The 12,943-nt window shown below is 36.1% G+C and overlaps 1 protein-coding gene across 1 annotated transcript in view; it reads right to left on the reverse strand.

Moving 5' to 3' along the window:
* Positions 1-12,943, reverse strand: part of LOC148955543 (small subunit processome component 20 homolog) — a 165,537-nt gene that overhangs the window by 137,381 nt on the left and 15,213 nt on the right. Inside the window, exons 2-4 of the mRNA XM_089102742.1 lie at positions 11,080-11,363; positions 6,765-6,920; positions 1,343-1,520 (exon numbers count right to left, since the gene is read on the reverse strand). Of these exons, the coding sequence (XP_088958868.1) occupies positions 1,343-1,520; positions 6,765-6,920; positions 11,080-11,363 (618 nt within the window). The remainder of the gene's footprint in view (positions 1-1,342; positions 1,521-6,764; positions 6,921-11,079; positions 11,364-12,943) is intronic.

The raw sequence follows: 12,943 nt of genomic DNA on the forward strand, positions 1-12,943 counted from the left end.
TTTTTATAAAGATGAGAATTTAGTGCATTGCTTGATGTGGTGTCAGCTACAAAATTTGCAGTTCCAAGGACAGTGAAAATTATGTCTAATTTCAATTAAGTATAAACAAGCAATTAAATTTAAGTAAAACTTAAGTAATTAAATTCAAGTAAAATTTAATAAATTTTAATTAAATAAAACTTAAACTTTGCATAAATTTCCCTTACTGAGTAAAAATCAGCAAAATATTAAGCTAGAAAGAGTGGCGTTCCTTAGAAGGTGTGATTGTCTTTGGGAATCAACAGAACCTTAACGTTGAATTTTTATAGGCGAAAAGCGTTGACAAAGTTTGACCGATTAATTTTGGTTATTTATTTTCATAATTCCGCATGGCAATATTGACGAAAATGTGGCATTGCCTAAAAACTTCTTAATTTTGAAACAACTAAAAGAAAAAATCTTAGGAAATCACAGTTTCCAAGTATGCATAGACCTAAATGAGATCGGGGGGAGGGTTGATTTTGATGTCCATGGTGCTTTTATTCTGAGTATTGAGTTCTTGTTTCCACATAACTTAAAGAGTACGTCAGACAATCCATTTATAACAGTTGTTCCCAACTGATTATGGACCATGCCCCAGCGAGGCATTTCTAAAATCCTGATGCCCCCCTCGTGGTATTTCAATTTTGCAATTTCACCTCAAGGAAGCTTAAAAGGCCATTAGCTTCGTATTGTTTTTAGGGTCGTCTTCTAGGCATATTTTACACAACGCATTTTAAGCAATGTATGATGTCATTGCAATAGTATCAAGTATCTTTTTTGCTCTTTAAATACATACGAACGAGACATAATTCACATGAAGCTAAATCTTATCCTAAAATGAATCTTCGCTAAGTCTTTAAATCTATGGAAGCTAAAATTCTAAGTCTAGACAAGCACAGGTCTCCTATTTTTTTCGGTGACTACTGTGAAAAAAAGTTGAAATGTTCCCTAATGACAGTCAACCGGCAGCAAAGATCCTTCATGTTTAGCTTTGAATTTCTCAAAATTTTGCTGCGATTTTCTCGATTTTTCTTTTCTTTTTTTGCTTGCACAGAACATTGAAGCCTTTTAACTCTTTCCCCAGTAGTGCAACAACTGATTCGTTCAGAAGCTAAATCACCCACTCCATGTTTTATACACTTTACTTCTAATCTATTAACTCTCAACTTAGTACCTTAGAAAGGACTCTACCCACCTAAATAAGGAATTAATAGCCAAAAAGAACGAAAAATTGACTACTGAAATAAAAGGACCTTTTTTTTATCCATGTAGAGGAATCTTGCTTCAATGCAACTTTTATTCGATGAAATAAATAGTTTACCTCCGGATGTTTGCTAACATCTTTGAAGAGCATATCAATAAAGCCTTTTTTATCAACAACCTTCTTTCCTAGTAGCGCAAAGGCTTCGCAAGCAAAAACTCGAACATGCTCAGGCTGGTTACTATCCAGAAAGAAAGACTGAAGCTCATAGGCTCGCTTTACATTATGAATAAGGAACCTAAAAAGCAAAATAGGAGTTAGAACTTTTAATTTATGTCAACAAAGTGAGATTTAAGGCTATAATTAAACTCTATGTACAGTCTTGTGGGTGTTTGTTAACCTCTTTGCTTGACACAATGCAGAAGTTTTGATTCTTAAGTTTGGGTTTCAGTTTTTTATTTTAAAATAAATTTTGAAGAGGGGGGAGGAAACAAAACCAGAGAAAAAAGAGGAAATACAAAAGGGGAAAAATAAAGAAAATAGAGTCGTCCTTATAGGTGATCATACACATGGTTTATCCATGGTGCATCACCTCCCCACTGTCCATTATTCACTTCTTTTATTTGCTTTTTTAAATTTACTAACAAGTTCTGAGTTTAACGTCTCTTTCACAAAATATATATTCACATTCATAACCTACTGTTAAAAAGGAAGTTTAAAAAAATATATAATTAAATATAATTTTATTAAAACTATAATAAAATATAATTTGCAAATAAATGTTATTACACAATGCAGTGGTAAAAAGTTGGTGCTTGCAGCAGAAAAAATACTTTGTTAGGGAATTGTCCTTTGTATTAATATTCTAATAAATAGGGATTATGTAATAATAATTTCTCAAAGAAGGAACAACTTAACGTCTTGCATTCTCAACTGTATTGCAGTATTTGTTTCGATGTATTTCTTTTGCCAGTTAGATTGCCGTGTCTACGTACATTCTGCCAAACATGCGTTCTTGAAAATGAACGAAAACGGAAATCATGCCCACTGTGCAGGGCCAAGTACATTATCTGCGGTGAATATTTTCTTTTCACCACCTGCATCGAAATCATTTTCGAATCTGCTACCGACGCTTGTGCAATAGGAAAGATTATACATTTTGAGACAATATTGAAATCCGGGTTACAGCGGTAGCTAGCAACCTAGTAAGAGACGATCATTATATTAAAGGACGATTTCTGACAAAGACTGTGTTTTTAGCGTCGCTTCTGTATTATTATCTGAACTGAAAACTAAAAAAACAACTGAAATAAGACAGCTATTAAAACGCTCTCTATGATGTTCCAGTGCCAAGCTCAATCTTTACTATGAGTTCGGTCTTTACTGTAAGGTTGCTAGCTAATTGCTGTAACCCTGATACTGTGAAATTACAAACACGAAAAAGCTTATTGATTTTTCTTAATTGGCATAGTAAGAGACGACCTGGCTAATACCTACGATTATGACGTAATTGGTCAAGATTGGCGATACAAATGCAGTTTTTACGGGAAAAATTGTTTCTTTTTTTAAAATAATTTGTTTTAATTACAAAAGCTTTTTAGCCCCATCAATATCCGTTAAAATGAGCCATTGAACAACTCTCTACGATGTTCCAGTGTCATGCTATCTGTGGAAAAAAATAAAAAAGAAAAAGATACCGTTTATGCAAAATATCGTCAAATAAAGATGCCATTTATCATGCAGCTAACTCAGTCCAATATATGCAATGGTACCGCTGCATAATTGTCCTTTACTCGGTTAAAGCTTTATCCGTTTATCGAGCCTCTATGTACTACAACCTACGATTATGACGTCATTGCTCAATACTTCTTTGGAATGGTAAGAGACGATCCTCGAAGAACCAGGCAGCTCACTAAGTCCAATATATGCAATGGTTAGTTCTTCTAATGATAAATAATTTCTTAGACCACACTGCTTTTCCATTTACGAAAAATTAAGCAAGAAAAACGGGTTTTAATTTTTATAAGCAGTGAATACACTAAAATAAACACTTAATTAAACAAAAATACTCCGAATATTTCGGCCCCACGTCCGGGAGCCTTTCTCAACGTAAAAAAAAGAAAAGAAAAAAATGAAACAAAAATGCTCTTTTTAAAAACATTAACTTCTATAAAAAAAAAAACACACACAAAAGAAACAAAAGAAAAAATATAAATAAATAGGAAACAAAACTCACATATTAAATAAACACTTCCATTCACTGGCGTATAAACAAAATCGAATGTCTATATTGATTCAAACACGCCTCCTCACAGTATATCAATATAGACATTCGATTTTGTTTATGCGCCAGTGAATGGAAGTGTTTATTTAATACGTGAGTTTTGTTTCCTATTTATTTATATTTTTTCTTTTGTTGTTTTTTTTTTGTGTGTTTTTTTTATGTAAGTTAAGGTTTTTAAAAATAAAATTTTTTGTTTCTTTTTTTTCTTTTCTTTTTTTTTCGTTGAGAAAGACTCCCGGACGTGGGGCCGAAACATTCGGAATATTTTTGTTTAATTAAGTGTTTATTTTATTGTATTCACTGCTTTATAAAAATTAAAACCTGTTTCTCTTGCTTAATTTTTCTTCTAATGATCGTCTTTTAATATGACTACCCGGATATCAATAAAACCATGATACCGATGATACTTACATAATTCCCACTTATAGTATCAATCCTTCATGTAATCGTTCTTTAATGTATCCTTTAATATAATTTAGTATTGGACATGATCGTCTCTTACTAGGTTGCTAGCTACCACTGCAACCAGGTTATTCTCTATTCAAAAGATAGGGGTGTTGCATCATCATGCATATTATGATTCATTTTAAAATTTTAGTTACTATGGGCTAGAGTTCGTTCCTTACTATAAACCCGGATGAACGGGTAGTTAGAAGAACCTAACAAAAAATAAAACTAGCTTCAAAATTTAAGGTATTTTTCTAGTTTGAATTAAAAGATTCAAATTATTGCTCAGATAACATAAATATTTTTGGAATTTACATAATAACTTTAGCAACACTGAACTGAGAACAAAAAAAAATAACAATATGTCATATATGGTTATACGAGAAAAGTCAATCCCTTTATCTTTTCAACATATTGTAAACAGTAGCCTTTTCAATATGATTATAATAGCTTTATCTTCGTTCTATATTATAATTTTTTTTTAGGAGTTATGGGTTTTTATATTTCTCAACATTGGATGTGATCGTCTCTTACTAGGTTGCTAGCTGCCGCTGCAACCCAGATTTATATACAAAACAGACAGAAAGACAAAAAATGTGATGAACTTGAGCTGGTTGTTCTCTAATATAGATGTTCTTTGTTTGATGTGAAATTAGAAACACGAAAGAGCCTGTGGCTTTTTCTTAATTGGAATAGTAAGAGACGACCTGGCTACAATCTACGATTATAACGTCATTGATCAATCTTTAACATGAAATATGCAGTTTTTCGTAAAAAAAATGATTCTATTTTAAAATTAATTTGTTTTAATTACAAAAGGTTTTTAATCCCATTAATTTCCTTTAAAATGAGCCATTGAACAAATCAATGATGTTCCAGTGCCAAGATATCTGTGGAAAAAAGAAAGAAAAGAAAACAAAGATGCCGTTTAGGCAGAACACTGTAGTAGCTGCCACTTCTCTTGATTCTGAAGCCAATATATTTCCCTTGCTGTTCAAGCCAAGGAACAGAAAGTTTCCTATATAGGGGTTCGGACAAGGCGGTTCTAATGGTGTACTTTTGTTTTGATCTGACTCTATTTTTAGGAGTTATGGGTTATTATATTTCTTAACATTGGACGTGATTGTCTCTTACTAGGTTGCTAGCTACCGCTGCAATCCGGATGTGGTTTCTGCTTTGTATTAAAGACAATAAGTATGTCCACTCAAATTCTTTATTTTTACAAGTTCCAGTCAGCACACAAAGGGAGGGGAAAATGTTCCGTCCCCCAATATTAGTCCATACAATTCAACTGCTCAGAACACCGCTCCCTAAATATGTACTTTTCTCCATATAATCATAGAAACTTAGGTGAAGATTTTAAATCATAAGCAAAAAATAGAATGCGTGACCCTAAAAAGGGATTTTCTTTCAGTAGTACCCATAGAGGTTATTTATCCTGGATTAAACAAAAACAAAATCAATTATTAAAATACTAAGCTAGAAATTCGCCATAACCTGTTCAATCAAACTATTTGCGTATAAAGAATATAAGCAGCATATACTATCAGGACCTATATAGGCGCCCTCAGGTTCAAAAATTGAGGGTGGAAAGGGGGACATTGGAGGTTACTACAGAAATCAGAGTCCAAAACATTAACAAAAGTGTATTTTAGGTCATAATTTTCTTGCAAGAAGGTCAATCAGAATAGAGCTTGTCCCACCTCTTGCACGAAGGTTTGACTATTCTTCTTTTCAGTATTCTCCTATTAAAAAAAATGAAAACTCACTTGATCAGGGTTTTTTCTTCAGTTCTCTCCTCTTTCCAAAGAGAATTACTTGATAATGCTTATCTATTCAGTTTTCTGCGTTCTTCAAGAAGAAGAAAAAAACTGCTTGGTTAGGGTTTAACTTTTCAGTTTTCTCCTTATAACGAAAAGAAAAAAAATTACTCGATTTGGGCTTATATGTTCAGTTTCTCATTTCTTCAAAAAAAACACCTGATCAGGGCTTATCCGTTCAGTTTTCTCCTTTTTTCAAGAAAGAGAAAACCTACTTGATTAGGGCTCACCTGTTCAGTTTCCTCGTTTTTCAAGAAAAAACTTACTTGATTAGGCTTATCTGTTAATTGTTTCTCTCTTTTTAAAAACAGAGGATTTTTCTATCAAAATCAAGTAGTTGTAGGCATCAGGCCATGATTTAATTGTAGAAAAAGCCAAGACAGATAGTCCGAGTGAGTGAGAGGCAACTCTGGCATAAGCCCTTTTTAGGAGGGTATAAAAATGATGCCATTTTACTAGTTGCCTTTTTGATAGATCATCCATCCGTCCATACATCATTCCAAAGGCAGAACTAAGGTAGATAATCATAAAACTAAGGGATAAAAGATCGGATTGATTTTGGGTTGACGCGTGACGGACATTGTCCACTTGACTTGTGTGAAAACTGGGGGACTGAAGTTGATTGGACTCACAGGCTAACAAATGACCTAAGCCTAATAGGCTTGGCCGCTTGTAGTCTAAAGGTGGAATACCGTGTCATAGGATTGACACATGACCAACATGTTCCCTGGACTCGCAGGCAAACGGTAAAACCTATAGTTTTCTAAGTGTTTGGTTAAATAGCACGGGTAAACGGCGATAGCAAGTATGACTCTCTTATTAGACAAATACTTGTGTGTAAGCTTTTGGAAAGGCACGCCCGCCTAGACTCTCAGGCAGGTTGACCAGAAATTTTAAATTGACACAGGACCGTTAGATTGCCTGGATTACGAACTGATTAGGAATTATATGTTCAATTTACTATTCTTTTGCAAAAAGAAAAATAACTTACTTGATCAGGGCTTTATAGATGTAGGCTAAGCAAGTGAAGCTCCATTCCAAACTTTCTAGATCTCTTGTGTTCAAATTCTTTAGAATAGCTTCGAAAATCTCTGGAAAATATTGATGAAAATCTCGACGTAGATCTTTGGCAAACGCGACAACAATCCTGGGAAATATAGTCATTTTACTAAAAATACACCTATGCAAAAAAATAGTTTAGTCAACGCAGTAAAGCATGTAAAAAAAGACTCGGAGAAACTAAAAGAATGGCAGTAAACTTATTTGCGGATTTTTCGAAAATTACTTTTTTGTTCCCATTCTTAATCTTTAAGTGAAGGAACGTGACAAAAAAGAATCTAAAGAAAAAAAATACAACAAACACAACAATCAAAAAGAGGACAAAATGGTTATAATAGTTTAACTGAAGTAGTTATCAGATTAAATACTAGATAAACGCTAAGTTTTTTTTATGGCTTTGTCCTAAAAAAGAAGAAGATTGATTCTGAGAATGTTAAGGTTATTCTTAGCACAGTTTTGTATTCAGAACACATGCAGTGGGTTGCTCTGGCAAGCCACTCAGGAGTTGGTGTCCCTGCCCGCAGAGCTTGAGAGTGGTAGGTTCCATAGGGTGCCGACTCCTACCCCTCTTTGGGGTCGCCACAACCCTTGCTGAGGTTAAGTATGACGTCTGTGAATGCTCCTTATCTTATGAAGGAATGTCTGTCTTTGGACTTCTTCTATCCGCTGCTTGGGCTACCCATACAACTACCCATACAACTGGTAATTACCCAGTTTTCGAAAAAAAAAATAGCTTTAGATTGGACTTCCTTCACGTAGACGACCAAATGCGCAAGCCCCAAGACTATTCTTACGTATAAACTTATGGTGGCCCACAGCGATGCGTAGTAGACGACCAAATGCGCAAGCCCCAAGACTATTCTTACGTATAAACTTATGGCGGCCCACAGCGATGCGTAGTCTCCGATCCAAGATGGATTACCCTTAGCATATGATCAACGAGGTCTCTCCTTCTGTCAAGTGTGTATCCAAGACCAACCTAAACTCTAGCATCATTGACAGTAAAGTCAATACTCCTTCATATGCTATGCTAAGACTGGATCGAAAAAAAAATTCAAGAAACCCGTGTTTTGGTGGAGATGGAGTTGCTGTTTACATAAAAAAAAAATAATGTCCCTTTTATGCATCTTCAGATTCCTATCGAAAAAGAGGTTCTTTGGCGAAATTTTGTTATTGGTACAGTCTATAACCCATCAAAGACAAGAATCACCAAGCATCCGGAAAATTGCTTGAAATTTCTGTAGAGAAAATTCCCAAAATCAGGGATAACCGTTGGAGACCGTTGATTTTTGAATTAAAATCAACTTGGTGAAAGTGATGAAAGACATGAGAGCCATGGCCAATTGGAGAAAAGCCAAGACAAATAACCATTGGCATAAGCCTTTTTCAGAATTGTATAAAAATGTAGTCATTTCATCTGTTCATAGATAGTATATCATCCATCCTAGGGCAGAACTAAGGCAGATAGGCATGGAGTCAGGTAACATCCATCATTCGTCATTGCCACTGGCTGAAAGACCATACAACGGATGCAGAAGGCACGACACTGCTAGACCTAAGCCTTTCTTACGGTCTAGACCAGCTGGTTGAATTCGACATTTACATTGGCTCTCAAGGATCATCCTGGTTTGATCTTCTCTTGACCGATCATTTGAATTCGTTTATTGTTGAAAGCTATACCTTTGTCAGCGCCCATGTGGCAGTCATAGCTCGTGGAAATCTGAAAATACCTCCACCTGTAAAGCACGATCGGATCATAAGGCAGTATGACCGAGTAAACTGGGATGGACTGCGAAACTACTTTTCGGCAAAGCCATGGAGTAAATTTACAGAATAACACTCAGTTAAAGCAGCGTCACTCTACGAAAAAGCGATTATTTAGGCTGTTGAGAAAATTGTCCCCTCAAAGACAATACAAGTCTCTTGTCAAGAAAAGTTGTTGTTCAATGTTGCTTGTAGAAAGGCAACTAGGAACAGAAAGAAGGCCCATAAAAAATAGCGCACGACAAAATCGGAGGAGTATTGGGATGCTTTTTTTAGAGCTCTGAACGACTCTGTTAAAGCCACACGCCGAGCTTGAACTGATCACGAACGCAATTTTGAAGTAATGCTAAAAAGTACTCCTACAAAGCAATGGTGGAGGATTTTCAAAGAAGCCCTACCCTCATCCAAACCTTTTTCAATTCCATCACTTCATGTTGAAGAGTGATGATGTATTCTGGCCAGGTAAAAGCATATGCTCTTGCAAAAGCTTTTGAAAAGGTCTTTCAATTTGAAGCCATAAGAGTCTCTCCTCCCCCATTTCCACAACGAACGGATGCAAGAATCACTGGTGTAAAAATAACCAGTAGCAAATTTTTAGAACACTCAGTGAACTAGATGTCATCAAAGCTTCAGGGCCTGATACGATCTCCAATATTGTCCTAAAAAGGTGTGCCCCTGAACTTGCTGGTCCTCTCGCCTTTCAGTTTTGAAAATGCTTTGCAGCGGGAGCATTTCCAAAAGCCTGGAATGTTCCTCATGTAGTCCATGCCCCAAAGGAAAGTGGTGACCCTACTAATCTAGGATCTTATTGGCCTATCAGTCTCCTATTCTGCATAGGAAAACTTTATGAGAGTATCATCAACAAGAGCCTTTATCAGTACCTTGAATCACATCGCTTATTGGCTGACACATGACATAGTTTTGATAGAAAACGGTCTGACGTTAGACTGTCTAATTGTACAATACCAAGAGTGGGATTCTTGTCTCAGGGACATGACATTCGCCTTCTTATTTGACATCGCAAAAGCCTTTGATCGCGTAAGGCACGAGGGCCTTCTATGTATATTGAAGCCTATGGAGCTGATGGTTGGTCTTTGCCAGCATTCAGTAAGGGTCGTCCTTGACGGCTTCATTTCAAAATAATGCCCGGCTTAAGCCGGAATACCCAAAGGAAGTATACTTGCGCTGACTCTTTTCCTGGTGTTCATAAACGATCTAGGATAGCCTTGTGAAAAAAACCTCACAACTTTGCCGATAATACGACGATAAAGATCTCCATTGCGAAAGACGAAGATCCCAGAAATCCCAACAAGGAGCTTCAGGCTAACCTGAAAAAAATTAAGGTGAGGGCAGATTAGTGGCTTGTCAGTTTCAATGCATCAAAAAAAAAAAGAGCACTTAATTTCGAAGGCACAGAATGCGAAGGATCATCCTGTTTTCATTTTCAAAGGAGAGGCAATAGCAAAAGTTGATACACTACACCTTCTTGTTGTTCATTTCTTGACGCCTTCTTGAAGTTTATTCCTCATCAAATCTTGAGTGGGCTGAACACCTAAACAGTGTGAGATCATCCTGCTCCCAGAAACTAGGAGTCATTGTAACATGTAAAAGCCTCCTCCCTGACGATCTATTTTGACACTATTCACGCCATGTATCAGACCAGTCATGGAATTTACATGTCCTCGCTTTGTTGGCACTCCAATTAGCCACATTGCTCTCTTTATTGGTAATCCAATTAGCCACATTGCTCAACGTGTCCAAAATCAAGCAGTTCACACAGGAAAACCGAGCAGTTCACAAGCATTGCCCTCCATCTGAGGAAGTATCAAAACTCGTTCCAGACAGAATAAGGCTTTGCGATCAACTCGCCAAAATACAGCTCGACAGCACAATCCCATGCAGGGTACACCCCGCCAGGAATACCTGAAGATGAGTTTCGCTCGACAATTGGTGGCCATATGGAATTGCCTCCCAGTTAGGATAATCCTGGAAAATCCTTCACTTGAGGCGTTCAAAAGAAGGTATAATAAATACTTCAAAAGTAATTAGCGTGGTAATTATCAGGTCTAGCGGCATATCATCACTTGTGATGGAGCCATGAAGCCTGTAATAAAAAAAGAACACTCAGCTGGACAGAAAATTATGTTGGCAAGGGGAGAGCTGAATTGTCGATCAACAAGGGGAAATCACGACAAGGGGAGAGCTAATTTTGATCAACAAAAACATACAATTAAACACGGGGGAAATCACGAGAATATGTTGAGAAGGCAGGCTGCAATCCTAATATCCCCTTACATACATGACAGGTAAGCTGTATTCTTGTTTTTACAGAGTTTCAATTTATTCTAAAATTCCAGCTACTTAACTAAATTCATACAAATATTGCTTTAAATATACCGAGAAACAGTAAAAGGAATATCTAGGGACTAGTAAAAGACTGAAGGTGAAGGTTAATAGTCAGAGGGGGTTGAAAGATAACTTACTCAAGCAAAGGCTGCAGATAATCCTTACTTCCAACATTCAAGTGTTGCAAAAGAACATTGGCCAATTCGTCTTTATGAAAGAGCAGCTCTGATAAAGTGCTTCCCTTATTTATGACATCTTTTTGAAATTTGGTAAAGCCTTCTGATAGACAAATGTCAGCCCATTTGTCAAGAGCTTCTTGGAAAAAGGTGTCTGTATCTCCAGGAACTTCGCCGCGTAGTTCTCCATATCTATGTATTACATCAACAGTAACCTCACCAAGTCTTTCAGAAAAGGTTTTAAACTTAAAAAAAGAAGAAAATTACTAGTTAATTTGCAACAGATATATGGTAAGATTATTTGGCATCAATCCAAGTTAGATATTACCCAAAATCAAGCAGTTTGTGTTAACAAACTGTAAGTAAGGAGCAAGCTGGCTCAATAGTAACCAAAACTCTGAAAAACGGAATTTTGATATCAATAGATATATCAAAAGAATCGGATTTGTATGCTGATTTCAAATATATAAGTTTCATTAAGTTAGATCATTGCCAATCAAAGGTTAGGAGCCTGTCAAAAAGAGAACACCCCTTAAAGGTCATATAATCTTTAAGTTACAAAATGTGCTCATTGTTTACATATACTAGTACTACTACTAACAACTCAGTCACAGCACCAAGCCACCTGAAAGCAACACAGCTACTCATGCTCCTTCTCCATCCTAATCTATTCAAAGCCTCCCTATTTAAACCCTCCCAGGAAGTTCCCATTTCCTTTATATATTTCTTTATAAAATCCTCCCACTCAATGAGGACGACCTGCTTGCCGTTTAGCCGATAAACGGGAATTGAACACAACCCTGCTTACCCTAATTTAATGCAAAACCAGCTGCTAACTTCATTTCTTATCCTAACTGCAGCAGTGTTATTATTGTATATAGCACTAATCACTTTAATGTATTTGTCTGGTATACCATTCAAGGATAAGACCTTTGCTAAAGCTCTTCTATCAACAGAATCGAACGCTTGCCAATAATCTATAAAACTGAGGCCCAGAGGTATTTGACAACTCAGGCACTTCTCAGTTATTTACCCAAGAGTGAAAATTTGGTTGACCTTTACCTTTTCTAAAACCACACTGTTCTTCTCTTAAAACTTTGTCTACAGCGTCTCTCAGTCTAAAAAGTATCATATTACTAAGTAATTTGCTACCTACAGAGACCAGACTAGTGCCTTGATAATTGAGTGCATTGATATTTGCTACCTACAGAGACCAAATTAGTACCTTGATAATTACCACACTCACTCCTATCACCTTTGTTATACAGTGGTTTAATTAAGGTTTTCCTAAAATTGTTAGGTACTTCCCTTTTTTCAAAAATCATATTCATAATCTTCAGTAACTTGTTTCTAACCACAGAGCCACCATATTTAAGAAACTCATTTACCACATTATCAGCACCTGGAGCCTTATTACTTCTTCATCCTTTTGGTGCTGTTTCTAATTCTTCTTCACAAAACAAATTTTCCTTCACATCCAAGGTATCACAAGCTTTTTCATTTTCCTCTATATCTTTTTCCGCAACTCTATCTTGGTTTAGCAGATTCTCAAAATATTCTGCCTATTTAACTCTAAACTGTTTCCTTTATCTCTTTAATTCTTTCCTTATCATTAATTGTGGCATCGTTCCTACCTTTAACTGGGACAAGTTCAGATTGACTCCCTCTCAATTTATTAACATGCCAGTATAATATTTTACTATTATGCCGTCTAGCTGCATGTTCAAATCATCAGCAATTTTATCCATGGCCTCCCCTTCACACTTCCTTAATTCATATTTTAATGCTTTCTCCACTTTCTTTATATTCCTTTTGTTTTCATATG

This window comes from Artemia sp. Qi Xiang Cuo, chromosome 2 (genome assembly GCF_049724085.1).
Source record: "Artemia sp. Qi Xiang Cuo chromosome 2, ASM4972408v1, whole genome shotgun sequence".
In the NCBI taxonomy this organism is placed as follows: Eukaryota; Metazoa; Arthropoda; class Branchiopoda; order Anostraca; family Artemiidae; genus Artemia; species Artemia sp. Qi Xiang Cuo.